The 18,653-nt window shown below is 38.3% G+C and overlaps 1 protein-coding gene across 1 annotated transcript in view; it reads right to left on the reverse strand.

Moving 5' to 3' along the window:
• Positions 1-507: 507 nt before the first annotated feature.
• gak (cyclin G associated kinase) overlaps positions 508-18,653 on the reverse strand; it is a 64,406-nt gene continuing 46,260 nt past the window's right edge. Inside the window, exons 17-28 of the mRNA XM_042336725.1 lie at positions 17,738-17,855; positions 17,155-17,234; positions 16,416-16,609; positions 14,914-15,063; positions 12,733-13,227; positions 10,309-10,464; positions 9,604-9,744; positions 8,477-8,599; positions 6,383-6,610; positions 6,096-6,244; positions 4,523-4,699; positions 508-3,925 (exon numbers count right to left, since the gene is read on the reverse strand). Coding sequence (XP_042192659.1) covers positions 3,824-3,925; positions 4,523-4,699; positions 6,096-6,244; positions 6,383-6,610; positions 8,477-8,599; positions 9,604-9,744; positions 10,309-10,464; positions 12,733-13,227; positions 14,914-15,063; positions 16,416-16,609; positions 17,155-17,234; positions 17,738-17,855 — 2,113 coding nt within the window. The 3' untranslated portion in view covers positions 508-3,823. The remainder of the gene's footprint in view (positions 3,926-4,522; positions 4,700-6,095; positions 6,245-6,382; positions 6,611-8,476; positions 8,600-9,603; positions 9,745-10,308; positions 10,465-12,732; positions 13,228-14,913; positions 15,064-16,415; positions 16,610-17,154; positions 17,235-17,737; positions 17,856-18,653) is intronic.

Below are 18,653 nucleotides of genomic sequence, written 5' to 3' on the forward strand. Positions count from 1 at the left end.
AAAAGTTCTTTCTAGATGCGAAAGATCACTGCAATGTACATTAAAATTCTCTGGTTGGATCATAGTTGGTATTCATTTATTGTTTGTTGTGCATCGCTTGAAATGAATGATTTTTACTGAAGAGCAATTCTTCAAATTTGTGAAGAAGAGTGAAGAGTGTGCAAACAACAACTTGTATTTATAAAGCACCCCCTCACACAGGTTCGGGTCCCAGAGCACTTGGTATATAAAGTAATTTACCAAAGAGTTTGTGTAAAATACTTGAATACATTGTGCAACAGGGACTAACACAAAGCTATTACTCAAAATGAGAATACTATATTTAAAGTAAATCATCACCAGAACTAATCATATCCATCAAAAAAATCGCCCTGCGAGTATGAACAAAAAACAGTCGCGCAAGTATCCAGTGAATTTTGTAAAATAAAATTTACTGTCATACTGAATCTTATTCATATATAGAATATGACAGACAGGCTGCGAAGGAAACCATTCCATGCACGAGAGTGAATCAAGTTTTGCTTTTATTAGCGATAAATGCAGTTCACAGATAAGACACTTATTTCAAGAAAGAGCATTACATGATTGATTTGAAGTCTCTTAACGGGTTTATTACATCAATCCCAGTTTACATTGTCTGAGGTTTGAATAGCTTGCTCTATATACATATAAGTTGTTATACAATCCAGATATTACAATATTTCCATATTAAAAAAAGAAACTTTTTATAACATTTTCTGATAGTTGGCCAAAATAAGACCATTTTCTCCAAGTCCCTTCAATATATCCCAGAAGAATCACACAGATTAAGATGCCTATATTAGATTTAAAATAATTGTGCATACCAAATCATTATTTTCCATAAGTTAAAGTAAACAGAAGTGCAAACATACCTTATTTTTCACTTGGAACTTCTGCTATTGCCATGAATGACTACAATGCCCCATTTATCACTTGCCATAGGTATGGCTCTCATTTAGGAGTGTCCCATGTACTGATACAAAAGTTCCTACTATACAATGCTCGCTATTTAAACTACAAGTCCTGGGGAAAAAAATACAGAATGCATCCTTCATTGAACAATTACCCGCCAACATATACAAATACACAAAAATTGAGATCCTCTGTCTTCGCGTACTCTCCCAGCAAGCATTTTAGTGCTAGCCTGTCAAATAAATACCAAGGATGTGGTCAGAGTACTTGCTTCAAATTCAACAGTGAATGCATAAACCACACAAATACAGCTCGGTTGGGAAACCAAGTCAGTAGCCACATAGTCATCATCTTTGTTCTTCGTAATTTTCAAGCAGTTACATGGAAATGATCTGCTTGTAACAATTTAAGACAAAAATATTCTCACTCGGAATGCATCGTTTCTTCTAATGGACTGAACAGCACAGTATAAATTATCAGTGTTTACAGCATCCAAAGCTCTGCTTTGATATGTCTTTCAACTCTGTCTATAGCTCATTTCCTCTAGATAAATCTAGGATGAGAGCTTGAAAGTCAGAGCCTCTGTGGGACAGTGTTGCCAGACTGCTGAACAAACACCGCGTGGAACTATACTCAAAAAGACAAGTCACCCAGACGACCTAACCTATGAACGGTGCAGTAACGATAACATCTGTGCAGAAATATGACCTATTGGATTCCACTCTCTTGACTGATGGATGACACCAGAGGCAGAAAAGCACAGTTAACAGAAGAAAAGGATGTTTTAAAAAATGCTGATGGCTAGCAGGAAGCAATATACAACCACATACCAGACATTTGGATTACAAAATATTTAGTCGTGTTTGTCATGTCATTTGTGGATTCCTGTAACGTAGTGGTGAGACCACTCGCCTCGCAAGTGAGAGGAAACTGGGTTTGATAGAGGGAGAGAGCGAGACTGAGAGGGAGAGAGACAGAGATGTATATAGAGAAACTGGGAGAGAGAGAGAGAGAGAGAGAGAGATATAGAGAAAGAGTGAGACAGGGACTGTTATACAGAGAGATGGAGAGAGAGAGATTTGGTGAAAGAGAGAGAAATCATTTTTCATTAGCTAGAAGTCAGGAAAATAATTCTTGTCCTTCGAATAATATTACGGCAATAGAATTCCATCTTCTTGGAAATGTAAACTATGATGATTCAGATTCACAAACTTGACTTCCATTTAATTGTAAATCAGCAGCATCTCTGGGGAAGGCTGCGATCTGACACTGCTGATTTTTATTGCATTATAATAATAAGTCTTTGCATTTGATACAGCACCTTACCACGTCTTCAAGACGTCTCAAAGCGCTTCGCAGGATACACTGTCAAGTGAATTGACTGTATATTTTGTGGGCGAAACGCGGCAGCCAAGTGCCGCAGCAGTGTCCCCCAAACAGTCATGGATTGAGTGACCAAATTATTATTATTTATTTATTTATTGAAGGGATTATCACGCCCGGAAAAGCGATCCACCAATCAACTAACAACCAGAATTACTTTTCACAGTACACAAGTCAACACACACATTAAATCCACTGAACTGTACACCTGTACAGTATAAAATACTGCAGATTGATTTGGGATTATAACCTAAACCTGTTTTTACACTGAAAGGCAGTGTGACAGCAGAATTAATCCAATTCAAAGTATTCTCCCATTTTATGCATTCATTTTTCAAAATAAATTCTTCCTTCAAAACAGAAATCAGTTCAGTTAACTCCTGACTAAATGATAGAAACAAAAGGGTCCACGGACCAAAAGGAAGTGGGTCTCAATCAGGTACTTGATCTCTCTAACTTCATCTGTGTGAAAATAGTACACGTGTACAATTAACTGAAGTGCTTGATTGTGACCCACAATCGTACTTGAAAAAAGACAACTGAGAATTAACTAAGTTAATACAAAGTATTTTTTGTTGAAAGTTTAGAGCGAGGTTTCACTTGGTCACCGATACAGATAATATGCTAAAAACATAGCACTGCACTGGCATTCTGCAACCACCTGAATAGGGTCTACTTTTGCTCTCTGGTCACTGAAATCTGCAGCAAAAAGAAAGTCACAAATGTCTCAACATCTCGATTCACAATGAATATACACACACTCAGGAACAGCAAAATTTACATTATTAAAGAAACCAACATGAAGATTTAAGAAATAAGTTTTTTTTGACAGAAATTTCTACAGTCAGAAAGATATAAATTATAGTCTGAGAAGGCTAACAAGATGAACATTTTTGCACTACGGTAATCTTTTTAGTAGGCCATGGGAAAATTAAATAAAATGGACAAAAGGCAGCATGATAAAGGTACAGGCAAAATACACCAGAGAACATAGGCTACACAAGATAGGTCGGCATACCGACAGGAATGCATCATCTTAAACTTGAAAAAGACGACCGTGTCACTTTCTTTACCCAAATTTAAGTCTACAGCTCCTGGCACATTGTTCAGATGGTCTTCATATCCTTTCATTCTTTCTCTGAAGACTTCTCACAAGCATGTACTATGTTTTTGACAGTCACAATGCAGAATGAGCTACCAAACCTTAAGTCTTCAAAAGCAAAACATTTTGTACTCATTTTAATGGTAAAAATGTGGCCCCGAACACAGGCATCAAAGCACAGGCATCAATCACCCTGCAGCACAAAACGATTGTCTTAACAATGCAGAAAGAGGCATCAGTCAAGGGGAGGGGGGAAAACTCCTATCATTTTAAAACTACAGATATGCTGTGTCGTGTTTTTAAGACAGCTGAATGTTTTGCAGTTGTTATTCAGGAAGATGAAAAACAGATTCGCAATGGAACACTTGAACGAGCACCAATCATCGTATCTGTCGGCCAAGGATTTCAGAAGAGGGCCTTCGACCCCTGGTTTTCAAATTCTGACCAAGCATCATTCAACTCCATGAAGATCATTTTGGCATGTTGTTCATAGGACTGTCCCGTTGCCTTAATGTGAAGGAGAGAAAAAAACGAGTTTTAATACCCGCTTCTAAGAGAGTGTTTAATTATTTCTGCATTAAAATTTCAAATATAAAAATGACGTGCCCTTTAAACTTGCTGCGGGGATCTGGCTGCCACTATTGTCCACAAAATACACACTTTACAATCTATTTTGTGAAGCGCTTTGAGATGTCTCAACGACGTGATATGGTGCTATATCAAATGCAAGGATTATTATTATGATAAAAAAACTTGTTTGAGGATTTCTAAACCAACTCCAAATCTCAGTTTTTCAGGTTTGTTTTGAGTGTAACAATGAGTAGGATTTAATTATGCTTTTACATTTTAGTTTAAAATTCTTTTGAAATAAGGCATTGGTTTTTGGAAGTTTGCAAATAACCGATTTTCCCTATTTCTACACTTACGGCAGAAATGTTTATAACAATATTTGTATAACAAATATGTGCGTTTCGCCCATAAAATATAGTCAATTGACTTTACAGTATATCTGTGAAGCGCTTTGAGACGTCTTGAAGACATTAATAGGCACTGTATCAAATGCAAGGATTATTATTATTATCAAAGGATTGTTTTTAACTTTACCTTGTCTGGATGAACCACCAGTACTGCTTTCCTATAGGACTTCTTCACTTGATCTGGCTGAACTATGTCTGCCATGCCAACAGGTTTCCATTTGGTTTCACCTTCCCACAGAACTGTGTGCAGAGTTGACAGCAAAGCCCTTATATTTCTCTCTTTCCCTTCAATCCAATCCAAGATCTGTTCAGGAAAAATAACACTTGGTAGTTATAACTTCAATAACCTGTGACCAAAGACATCAGCATCTTGCAAAATATTTATTTTCAATGTTATCATATCTTATAGAACCTAACCCAAGACAAACGTTTGTGAGTTGAGCAATGAAGCTACAGCTGTCCCATTAATTGGATTCGTGCAAGTGAACCTCAAAATAAGGGAAAACGTTGAAATAAAAACATAAATGCTTAAGATACACAGTAGGTCAACAGGCACCTATAAGGGAAGGACGAGCTCAGTTAAGGTGCTAATGAATACTACAGACTGCTCGAGTGCTGATATAGAAAAAATAGACGGCCAGAATTCGGTGGACAAGGTAGAACGAGGTCGAAAAGTGAAAATGAGTCTGGTGGGGCAGAGTAAGCTGACACAACACATTTGTCCAAACTGTTCCCTTTGTCAGTCTTGAGGAGGAGCTACTGGCAGATAGTGCAAGCTTAGGGAATAGTGAGATTGGAACAGACAAGGCAAGATTCAAGGGGAAAATAGAAACAAGGGTGAAACAGTTTGTCTTTAGTTACGTACCCAAAAGCAGACACTACCCAACTTAGTCGAAAGGTTTGGTGGCAATTTTGGTGTTGGACTGGAGTGTTCAGAGAGAAATAGAGCAAAGAGTAAAGTGCAGAAATTAAGATGTTGTGGCAGAAGTTTGTCAATAAAAAGATCAGGCAAGGAAAATGAGGGATCTAGCAGCCAAACAGACTGGAGCCTTGGATCAGAATCGTAACAGAGAGCTGTCTGCCCAAGAAGAAAGTCAAAGGTACAGATTAAAGTTTATCTAAAACAGAAACCTAGGTCAACATTTCGGGTTTATTTCAATTATAGGGATTACACGTAGAATCATAGAATAATAGAGCACAGAAGGAGACCATTTGGGCCATCGTGTCTGTGGCGGCTCTTTGAAAACAGTTATCCAAATCAATCCCACTTCCCCGCTCTCTCCCCATAGACCTGCAAACTTGTCCTCCCCAAATAATTATCTACTTCTCTCTTAAAAGTTGTTATCAAATCGGCTTCCACCGCCCTTTCAGCCAATGCATTCCAGATCCAAACAACTTGCTGTGTGAAAACATTTCTCCTCACCTCCCCTCTGTTTCTTTTAACAACTATTTTAAATCGATGCCCTCGGGTTACGGACCCACCCGCCAGTGGGAATAGTTTCTCCTTGTTCACCCTATCGAATCCCCTTATAATTTTGAAAACTTCTATTAAGTCTCCTCTTAAGTTTAACCTTCTCCACTCCAAGGAGAATAATCCAAGTTCTCTAACCTCTCTGGGGAAACTCAAATTAGATGCTTTCTGCAAGAGCTGCAAAGTACAAAATAAAATAATTAGATATAAATGCATCAATTAGGCAAACCTTTAGTTTCAAGGGATCCATCTCCTTAGTCAGTTCTTCTCTACGCATTTCTGCAATAGTCTTCGGTCCTTTCTTGTCCATTGTACTGGAAAACCCCTGGTCAGACAACAGGTCCTGAAAGTCATTCATTGAAACCTTTGGCTTTGGCCCTGGAAGAAGCAAAAACTGAATGTAATGACTGGCAGGAACCCAGAGTGCAAACGTCCTTTACACCACGTGATTGCACAGCATTAAATCATTTACTTTAAAAAAAAACACACAATATATAAAAAAAAAGGAAAGATTACCAAATCCAGGTCCACGGATTCCTCTCTCCTCGCGACTTCCTATCACACTGAAAGCAACATTGTAATTTGGTTTGCCCTGGGCCATGGGTTTGGGCTGCTGTGGTTTTGATTGCTGCCTTGCAGTGTTACTGGCCAGAGGTCTGCCTGCTTGCCATGACCCGCTGCTCAAAGGTGCTTGGGCAGGTTTCTGAGTGAATCCGCCAGCTGGGAATCCCCCACTCATAGAGCCTGGAACGAGAAGCACAGTCAGGAGTGATGTTATTAGCTATAATAAAAACACACGTCGCTGGGAACACGAAGCAGGTCAGGTAATGTGAGCTAACTGTGTTTAATCATTTGTGTTTGAATGTTCTTGTTATTCGCAAAAAGGTAAAGCTAGTCGGGGAAAGCAGCTGGAGAAGGTACTGAGGTGAGCAGTGTTAAGGGCTAAATTAACACTTTACTGAATTGCCGATTGTGAAGGTCACTTCAGCTCCCACTTTACCTTCAAGACAATGTTTTTTCCCAGTGAGGCCAGAAGAATGTTGAATTATCTCAAAAGCATAGTCATGTACAGTGGCCTTTTTATTGCAAACAAACAAATGTTGAAAACCAAAGAATCTAGAGGATTATTGACAATACATTTTTAAATAATATCATGGTCCAGACAACAAAACCATGTCTTAAGCATCCAAAGGATGATATTTCTGACAATGCAGCACCTCCCCAGTCATGCACTGGAGTCCAAAATATGAGTTCAAGTCCCGACATAGGGCTCAAACCCACAAATTTCTGTTTCAGAGGCACGATTGCCACTGTAAGAAAAAAAACCATTCAAATCGGTGGTTATTAAAAAGTTCGATTCAATCACAATGCTTGCGTTTGATACAGCGCCTAATCACGTCTTTGAGATGTCTCAAAGCATTTCACAGAACATACTGTAAAATGAATTGACTGTACATTTTGTGGGCGAAATTTAAGCTGTATAGGCAGGTTAATTTTGGTCAAGATAACAAATTACAAAGGCTTCTAAGAGGTGAACCAAAAAGCCTCTGTCTTGTCATCTTAATGCTAAACAGATAGGAGATAAAAATATAGCAGGTTAAATTGCTGAGCATCCAGCATTATTGAACACTTTGAATACTTTCCAGAATCAGGTAATCAGGATGTGTCCCTCCAGGGAGAGAGTGCGTATTCCATTACAACAATCCACCTCTGGGATTTCCATGTGTAGATGGGATGCATGGAAATCTCAGCTTGGTTTGGATACTCTTAAGTACGGTGATGGGTTTCCGCATGTGTCAGACACCCGGCTGACCAAAAAAAATGTAAAGCACTAATTCAGGAACTAAAGTTCTTAGCTTCTTTGTTTTAACTTTCAGCCCTTAGACTTAATATGCTGTTATGTGTTTAACAACTTGAATTGCAAATCGGGAATAAAATAACTTAAAAGATTCTATTTTGTGTTGTTAAAATTTCATCTTGATCCCTGGTTAGATCGGTGACCTGATTTGTCAGTTTTCTGAAAAATCTTGAGTCCAAATAAGAAAGCTAGTGTCTGTCTCTCAAGAGAAATATTTTCTTAAAGGGGCAGGATTTGTAATTGTCAACAGAAGAGCGGTTTGCAAATCACCTAATTGATGAATAAACACTGAATTTGAACTTGTCTGAATTTGATGCAAGATGGTTCAGTCACTTTCAGAAGATATTCAAAGGCTCTCCCTAAACCATTCTGAGAATGTATCATCTTTTAGCATCGAAAAGGTGGTGGTTGTATGAGAAATACATCTGCTACATTAAGTTCTTACAACCTGAACTTCATTCAGTACATCAGTACATTTTCTTATATTATTGGTTTGCTTATCTGGAATAGAACATTAATCTTCTTACATTACTCGTAGTGAGCCGAACAGTAAAACGTTTAATAATGAAAAAAACGCAGCAAATTGATTCAAGATCTTCAAGTTTTAAGCACTGACTACAAAGATGTGGCATTACAAATTTAAAAATCAGAATTAGGCAGGTTGCGTAAAAAGTTCTGACAAGCAAATTCAAGGCATTAACTAGACTATGAGGCGCAACGCTCAACCTCTGTCAACAAATCCCGAACATTACCTGGTAAATTGGAACCAAGGTTACCAAGATCAGCAAATGGGTCAAAGCTCTGAGGCTTGGGTGTAGCTGATGAAGTACTGGTGGCAGCACTGGTTGCTGGTCCACTTGAAGGAAATGTAGAACCTACATTAGGAACAACCACAAATGGTTTGAGGACCAGCAGCTAGGTTACAAAATAAGCCGAAAGGTGCAACTAGATTACATTGTCCCACAAATCCCAAACCAGAACAAATCTCCTTCCAGAAACATTTTAAAAACAAACCTAAAAGGCATTCTATAGCTAATAGAATGGTATTTTAAATCAGTCACAGGTACAAAATCCTCTAATGAATAATTGTATTATAATATAGAGCTACCACTGTTAATTATGCATAGATACATACAGAAGTAACGTGAATAGGCCTGCAAATAACAGGCATGATGTATCGGTATATTTTGTGCACATTCATAAGTGTACTGTTTTTACCAATGATTCATCACACATGGGTGAAAGTCACATTAGTTTTCTGGTCTTTCTACTTTGCACCTAGAAAAAATAGGCGCACATCTAATACTACAAGGAGGAATGCACGGCAAAAAGAATTGCATGCATTTTTATGGTAACAGGTTGAATTTTTTCAAAGAACATAAGAATTTGCTAGATGGAAGAAGACCACGGTCCACCCAGTTCTCCTTTCACCATCCTGGTAGTTGCTTTGACATTTTGTGTCCCAAACTATATATTGTATCCCGAAAAATGAATTTTTAACAGAAATCTATCTAATTTGTTCTTGAAAGAATAGACTTTCTGCTTCCACCATTTCCCTAGGGAGCCTGTTCCATACATCAAGTACTTCACATCGATGCAAAGCTAGGTTCTAAGTTCTGAACAGCTCAGTCTGTGACAAAATTTAATTGATTCAAACTAAATTTGCATCCTTACTGAGATGAACAATCCAGCAATCTGGTTGGAAATGTCATAATCCTTCTACCCAAGCCATCTACTGTTGCCACTAATAATCAATCCCACGTCTTGGATTGTTTTTGTTTTAAACTATAGCAAAATTCACCCAAAGGACAAGAAATCTTTCTATTTCTATCTTTCAAATCTAATTGAAAATCTTTCTTCAAAGTATGAAATGTGTTACTTTGGGCTGTAGCTCCAAACGAAGGCTTGTTGCTCTGTGGCGGCATTGTGTTGTTGTTGGAAGCCCATGTGTCCCAGGAACTCATCAGGTCAGGCTGACTGGCAGAAGACGACACCTTGGATGACTCAGGTGGCACGTTACCTTGAGATAAATACATTTTGTTACGTTTCCGTATTTCAAATACTTACAGCACAATCTCTTTCTTAGAAACACAAAGGCCAAATGATGGAAGACAGTAAAAACAAACTGATTGAACAATTTTCTTTGGCTTACAAGAGTCACACAAATGTCTCCAAATTTTTGGCTCTGTTGGCAGTACTCTTGCCTCCGAGTCAGAAGGTTGTGAACTCATAGTCTCAGCTGACACTCAAATGCAAAGCGCTGCTGCAGTATTGGAGGCGCTATCCTTTGGATGAGATGTTACAACAAGGTCCTGTCTTTTCTTTAGGTGGACATAACAATCTAATGGCATTGTTCAAAAAGAAAATGGGGGCTGCTTCATAGTCGTTTTATGCACCTTTGGCATCCCAAGGGAAGATATCCCGATGTGAAAGGTGCTGTACTAATGTATTTTTGTACTGTACCCTAACCTTGAGTCACCACCTTCAGGAATAGACAGGAAAATTGTGGGTGGATTAAATTTGCTACAATTCACTATATTATTATTGATCTGGGAATGGAATACTGTATTATCAGACCTCTTACCTAGATTAAAGAAACTGGAGCTGGAGGATGGAGCAGGGACATTATTTGTAGACGGTAAAGTTGTAGTGCTGGGATCAAGGAAGTTTCCAAACAGATCAGTCTCAGACTGGCTTGGGTCTGTTGTTGGAGATGCCGTACCAAACGGATCAAAGGGATCTTTGAAAAAGCAGATAAATAAAATTAATACAGTTTCCATCAAGTTAGCAGCCCATTTCATATTGGCTATCAGTTCGTGGAATGGAAAGAGAAGTTTGTGCATAAAAGTTATTATTGTACTATTTTCCTTCAAAATCAATTTTGAAATAATTTAGTCACTCAATCTACAAGTGTTTTTGGGACACTGCTGTATGCAATTGGTTGCCGTGTTTTGCCCCAAAATATACAGTCAATTCATTTTACAGTATATTCTGTGAAGCGATTTGAGACGTCTCGAAGACGTGATAAGGTACTATATCAAACGCAAGGATTATTATTATTATTACCTTATCTCAAGACTCACTGAAATGATCAACTCACACTACACCAGAACAGACAATATTTAATGAAAACAGTTCAATTGCTGGATTTACAAGCTCATCAAAACTGTTATTTAACACAAAATTGTCATTTATTAGTATGACACCTTACCTCCCTAATCTTTCCTTCCTGACACAATCCACAGCCTTTTAAACCACAAGCTTGGTATTACCTTGGAATATTATTACTTTGCTTTCCATTTCATTTTTTTCCCATTGAGGTCTTATAATGGATTAGCTGTACCCGTTACAGCTATGCTTGCAATCAGTTTAATTTAATCGTCCTTCTCTCTTTCATCTGTCATTTTTATTTGTCCTTGAAAGGCTTCTTAGGCATCTTTATCTCTTAAGATTAAGAAAATGTGCTATTGAACTTGTTAGCATCCCTTGTTCACATATTTGCGCACATATCCTTTTGGGAGGACTCCTGTTGGGAGGACTCAGTGGGAAGACTCAGTGAAAGAACTCCTGGTTGGGAGGACTCCTGGTTGGGAGGACTCTTGGATGGAGTCCATACATGTGTAATGAGCTTGTTTAAGTCACGATAGGAGATCCCAGAAAACAAATATGCCCATGACACTCCCCAAGCAAGACCTTTCCGATGAGGTATAAATCATGTCTCTAAGTCAATCGGTTAGACAGACACAGACAGACATTTCTCCTTTATTAGTATAAGATAGACGCTGACTAAAATTAACTTGGCAAGTTAATTTTAACTCTGACTAAAATTAACTTGGCAAGCAACACTTATTATATTGAAAATAAAACAGAAGTCGTTGGGAAAACTCAGCAGGTCAGGCAGCATCTATGTTCCCAGCGACTTCTGTTTTTGTTTTCAGAATTCCAGCATCTGTAGTATTTTCTGTTTCGTTTCTTATATTGATTTGATGCAAGGAAATAATAGTTTGTGTGCAATGCGGTCTGCAGTTTCATACAAATAGGGAATACTTTATTGAAAAAAATAACTTATTCATTTATAATAATATGTAATATGTATAATAATCCTTGCATTTGATATAGCGCTTTTCACGTCTTCTAGACGTCTCAAAGCGCTTCACAGAATATACTGTAAAGTGATTGACTGTCGATTTGTAGGCGAAACGCGGCAGCCAATTGCGCACAGCAGTGTCCCACAAACAGTCGTGGATTGAAGTGACCAATTTATTGTTGTTTTTTTTTCTTGAGGGATTATTTTCAGGCGTGTGGAGTAAGGAAACTTGCCCAAGGTTTCACCCTGACCTGCTGGGAATCAAATCCAGATCTCTCGCTTGCGAGGCAAGTGCTGTAACCACTGAGCTACAGGACTCCACTGTACCACATTTACAATGTTAGTGCCAGCAAATTTTCCTTAATTATGCCACAAAATACTTTTGTGTAATTCATTATTCTTCCCCCTAAATAAATTTTCCACAATCTAACAGGGGAGGAGGGGAAGAGAAAACATCCTCTTCTGCTAACAACTATAGATCTCTTGTATATTTCAGCAAGAAACCCGCTGGTAGCAAAGGGAGTGACAACCGTCCCAAAATAGCTAATGAGCTGCTGAGAGATGAGATGAAAATATCCGTTTAAACGTATGTATATGCATTTATGACAGGAACCAGATATTCTTTTGAGTGACCTGGCCTATGGGTTGAAGTTACGACCCATGGCAGCTAAATGTAATGATTCTCACAATCTCGATTTATAATTCGAAATTCTTATTATGATTTGAGTGTCAAAGTCTTTATTAGTCACAGTATGTGGTGGCAAGTGGAATTCACTCCATGGTTCCTAAGTAATTAATTCTTTCAACCATTTTAACACACTGCTTAGACTTACAGTTTCAGTTCTGCTTGTTGACCTGTAAAGTAATTTTTTTTCAAAATTAAGATATAATCTTACAAGTGAGTGCCACTATCATACATACCAGCTGAAGTGTGTGCTGTAGAAGACACTGGAACTGGTTCTACAGAGGGTAGGGGTGCTCCACTAAAGAAGAAATCTTCCTCCCCTCCAATAAGGTCAGTCGAGAGATCCTGTGGCATTTCTGATGTACTTCCGGCAAACAAGTCATTCAGCAAGTCAGCATTGCTGGACGAGCTCTTCAGTTCAATTGTCGGAGGGGCAGCCTCACATGGCTCATCAGTGTCAAGTCCAAGCAAATCCACATTGTCTACTTCAGAGGATTCTATCGGTTGCTCAGATGCTGCTCCGAAATCTGCTTCAAAGAAAAAGTTGACAGTATTCTTTTCCTCGAGCTGAGCTGGGCTTTCTGGCTCCTCATCAACCTTTGCCGCACTGCGCGCACTAGAAAATACAGCAAATTCATCCTCCGATGGCCCACTTTCATCCACCAGCCCACTGTGGTCATCCTCATTCGGAGATTGTTCCTCATTCGTCCTCGAATCAGCTTCTCTTTCTTCTGGATAAACAAAAAGGTCAGATTGAGTAATGACTGATTTCTCTCTACACATTTGGTTTCTCTGCTTTTCTAGAAAATAACTTGTGCCGCATATAAATGCCAGCCACCCTCAGTACCTTGTGTAGATAGCAATTCACGAAACCCAAAGAGCAAGGGATTGTCAGGGGGCTATTTGACTGCGGAGTATATTAAAGCAAGCCTAACCACATTCTTACTTGCTCTTACAAGTGCATCTGTTTGTGGCTTCCTGAAGTCAGTGGTTAGTGAGCTCACCTCGCAAGCGAGATTCCCGGGCGGGGCAAAACCTTAGGCAAGTTTCCTTACCCCACTGTTTATCTAGCAGCAAGTAGGAACCCGGTTGATGGTCGATTGGTGGATCGTTTTCCGGGGGTAATAATCCCTCCAATTAAAAAAATAAATGCAAATTTGGTCACTCAATCCACCATCGTTTATATGTTATAACACCCTCTTATCACATCGAAGATGTGATAAGGCGCTATATTAAATGCAAGGATTATTATTATTATTATACGATGGCTTACCCCACTAAAAAAAAAGCTGACTTCTGTTTTTTAGGTTGCCACTGACGTCATTTCTTGCATGTTGTGCACAAGTACCACCATTGATATCACTTCTCAAAGGAAGTGACAACAGCAGGGTTGTTTGTGTGTCGTGTGCCTGTGCAGTACACATGAACAGTGATCATACACTGAACATACACATCAACAGTGATCCCACAACCCGCAAGTCAACCTTTTTCATGCTTCACTTCTGACATGGTTTCTAGCTATTGGATCCAGAGAATCATGTTATAATGAAGTCCCTGTGGCTAAAGATGGCAATTCTGGACATGCTTCAAAAACCTTGATTAAATTGACTAAAGCAAAAATAACCAATGCTTTTGTTCCTGTAAAGCCACTCATACTACAGTTTTATTAAAACATTAAGAAGCTGCTTAAATTCGAATGATCTTATGGTGATTAAATGAAACACAGATCGGATAGATTTGTTTTAGGAAATAACATTATGGGATATAGTACATAGGTAATTTGGGATACATGTGCAAGCTATTGCCAGGAAGGTGGGAGGCGAACTAGATGGACCCTGGTCTTTTTTCGTCTAGCATTTCTTATGATCTTATGTTATGTGATAAAACAAAAAAAAGATTATTTAAGAATAAAATTTAAACATCTCTCCTCCTCCTTGCACAACTTAACCTGTCTAATTTTCTGATGTTCTATGGACTAAACCAACATGACTTGAAAAAGAATATAATAATATTCCTTGCATGTGATGTAGCGCCTTATGATCAAAATAAATTTAAAAAAGAAACCATTTTATGATTTTCCTCCAAAATGTTTGCCTCTGTATAAGTGTACAGCTTTATGTGGTTTCAGAACCACAACAGTCCATTTTTTCAGAGGGTACATGACTCACAACACTGGTCTCTGATAGCAATCGTTTGGTAATGAGATTGTCACTAGAAACAGTCATATCCCTTCAATTACATTGGTGAAGACAACCCAACATTTTGTGTAGGCTGGAGTTTGTCCAACCACAAGGTCCCTCTTTTTGAAAGATTACAATAGGGATGGTAAAGCATGTAAAGCCATGTAAAGCAAAGGCCAGTGTTAAACAGAAACTTGGATTGTACTTTAATGAAGAAGAAGGAGGAGATGCACTCACCTTGCCAGTCTAACGTTTCGAAAAAAACGTTTTCACTCTGGAGTGACGTCTTGTCTGCTGCATCCATACTCTCTGCACCAGGATCAGGTGTGGCTTCTTCTGCATCATATTGTGCTGTTGAACCTGGCTGTCTGGGCAGTTCAGGTTTTCCTTTATGATGAGTAAAACATTTGTAAATGAAAGGTACATTTTGCCTGATAATTTATTGTCGTCCCTATATATAAAAAAAGTAAAATTCACTTTACAGTATATGCTGTGAAGTGCTTTGAGACGTCTTGACGAAGTGATAAGGCGCTATATGTCAGTTCATAGTTTTGGTGACATAGTATGAAATAGTACAGTCAATGTTGTTAAACTATAGACCTCAACATTATCCAGTTAAGGAAACCATAGAATACTGAAACTAGTTTATGTTCTTGTTTTAAACAATCAACACAGCAAAATACAATTTTACTTGACTGTGAATTACTACTGAATGAATCAAATGGGTATAATAGGAAGATTTTTCACTTTAGCTAAAATAGCATTTATTTCTATTGGATCAGAAGTCAGTTTCTTCTAAATCTCCTCTTTGAACATCAACCTGGGTTATAATAATAAACCTTACATTGATTTAGCGTCTTATCACGTCTTTGAGATGCTTCACAGAATATACTGTAGTGAATTGACTGTGTACTTTGTGGGAGAACAGTCATGGACTGAGTGACCAAATCATTATTATTCTTTTTTTTTTAACCCCCGGAAAAGCAATCTGCCAATCGACAAACAACCAGGTTCCTACTTACTGCTTACTGCTAGGTGTGTGTGGAGTAAGGAAACTTGCCCAATCTTTCGCCCTCCCCAGGAATCAAAACTAGGTCCTCTCGCTTGCGAGGTGAGTGCTCTAACCACTGAGCTACAGCACTCCACAGGTTTGGTGGTAGCACTCTCGCCTCATTGCTATGCGCAAACTGGCTGCTGCGTTTCTCCACAAAATACAGTCAATTAACTTTGCAGTATATTCTGTGAAGCCCTTTGCGACATCTCGAAGACATGATAATAAATTTTTCATTTCAATCCACGACTGTTTGTGGGACACTGCTGTACGCAATTGGCTGCCGCGTTTCGCCCACAAATATACAGTCAATTCACTTTACAGCACATTCTGTGAAGTGCTTTGAGATGTCTTGACTGAGTGATAAGACGCTGTATCAAATGCAAGGACTATTATTGTTTCGCCCACAAAATATACAGTCATAAATGTCCTGACAGGGCTAAGACTTCTTTAATTGTTACTTCAAAAGCAAATTTGCTTGCTTTTTTTCAATCTCTGCCAGGTTGGAATATTTATGTTGAACAAGTTTGAACTGAAAACTGTATGAGAATACTGAGGCTTTTTAATATCAACAGTCCGAGACTCTGCCCCGCGTGAATATATTCATATATTATATGAATGTAAATTGTTTTTATTCTAACAAATTGTATAAACTATAAGTGTTGGTTTGTGTCTCCACAAGGCATACCAAATTTAGACAGCATCTCTTGCTGTTCTTCACGACTAGAGAAGAGGATCTTAGGATTGAGTCCTTTTGTCACAAAGTTTTCCCAGGGCGGCACCTTACTGCTGACTTTGTCTCGAGGTTCCACCTCTACTTCCAGAGTTACCTGGAAGAGATCTGGGTATTTCTCCTGGATGTCACATGCATCAAGATCATACCTGCAATATAATATAGTTTAATTGAAAGCATTTTACATTGGAACTACTTTAAACCTAAATCAAGTCTAATAATTTGTAGGGATTCTTTTAGTTTTATAATCACCAAGTTTCACTGAGCTACAACTAGGTGTAAGGCAAAATATATACTTAACTATTGCTTAGATTAGTCTTGTAAACCAGAAGCGCTTATAGGTTTGAAAATATAAAGTCCATAAATGCCACTGATCCACTAGTAATGCAGGTTGGACCTGCATTTTATTCAGTCATTGAATCATACCATTCCAGCACAAACTCCAAACAATCCCCACCCACCACCCCAAAGTCAATATAAACCTGTGTTTGATCAGTAATGTGTTTTCAGTTTCTGCCTGATTGAAAACTTCATGGCATAAATCAAGAAATATTCAATTGAGAAAAGCCACCACAGATCTAAATTAACTTTTTTTTAAAATATAACCGTGAAATATCCACCCAAAACATTAAACAATCTTTATCTATCAGGTCCTCATCGCCTATTTCCAGCATTAAAATTTAAAAAGACTTACTTTGCAAATTTCACCAAGGTAGCATTTCTGGGCACGAATCCTGTATGGAACTGAATTTGGAACATCTTCATGGAAGTCATCTAGAAAAAAAAGTTTCAATAAATGTTTCCAAATCTCTGCAACAGTGAACTCCATTTTTGTTTTTTTTCACACAGCTTTTTTGTAAAATAAGTTTTTTGGAAAATAATAATCCATTCTTGCATTTGATACAGAGCCAATCCAAAAATGGTTGTGGGTAAGTGAATTTTAAAACTGAATGAGATGGTATTTTAACCACAAAATCTGAGGACATTTCAAAATACTCCTGCTACAACAAAATAAAATCTGTTTCAATTATTAATTCTCAATTTTCAAAAACTGGTTAAAAACTTCTTTGCCTTGCAGTACTTTTCAAGGCAAAACAAAAACATGTTCGTAAAATCCAGCATATCATTAATTACAGTTGTCAAATAGATATCCACTTTTTGCATCCACCCCCTTCAGCAAGATACGTATGCTTATTTATCCAGTCAATTTAGAAAGTGCAAAACTCGCTATCAAAGTATTTGGAATGAGTGAGTGTAATTTGATATTTTGCCCATACCTTTGCCTGCAGTCTCCCTCCAAGTGTTGATCTGGCATGAAAGATTACAATGAGGACATCACCCTGGACACTTAAACCAAGTGGAATTATTGCCTTACCATCTTCAATCTTAAATTCCCTGAAAAGACAGATTCAGGGCGTACTTTACATAAGCACAAAATAATGAAACACAATGTGAATTCCAATAATCTAGATAAATACAAAAGGAAACTAGATAAATCCCTAGAAAGGAGTAACCTGCAAGGATGTGGGGAAAGGGCAGGTAAATGGGCCTGAAAGAGCTAGCTGAATGGGCTTCTTTGCTGTAAATTTCAACAGTTCTAAAACTTAATTCCCATCTCATCTGCAATAAATTACTGATGTTGAACAGTTTATCTTTTCGCCCATCAATTGTCCCCCTTCCTCATCTCCAAAACCATTTTAGCTATTTTGTACTATAGCGTGGAACAGTTCCATTGGTACCCAACACCCTCCAGTACCTCAACTAAGATGCCATCATTCACATGTGTGCTTTAACTGTAGGGGTTGGCAGACAGGTTGCGTTACAGCCAAGTCTAACGCTGTTCTCTTGAAACATCCAGACTTTGACAGAGAGGGATTTCCAGTTCGGGGCCAAATTATGGGTAATTGTGTGCTGACTGATCAGCAGGAAGCAGCTTGTCTTATTTCACACAGGGTCCCCACAACTCTGAGATTAATAATAATCATTGCATTTGATATTGTACTTAAGCACACTGCAATATCTCAAAGCATTTCACAGAGGTTTCTGAAATGTGTACTGTCTATGCAGGTACAGGCAATGCTAGCAGCTAATTTTGCACACAATGTCCCACAAACAGCCATGAAGCAGATTTAACTGGGGATTGTTGGACATCAGCAGAAATTCCCTTTTCTTTTCAAATTGTGCCATGGGATC

The sequence above is a fragment of the Callorhinchus milii genome, unplaced genomic scaffold, assembly GCF_018977255.1.
Source record: "Callorhinchus milii isolate IMCB2004 unplaced genomic scaffold, IMCB_Cmil_1.0 Scaffold1, whole genome shotgun sequence".
Taxonomy (NCBI): Eukaryota; Metazoa; Chordata; class Chondrichthyes; order Chimaeriformes; family Callorhinchidae; genus Callorhinchus; species Callorhinchus milii.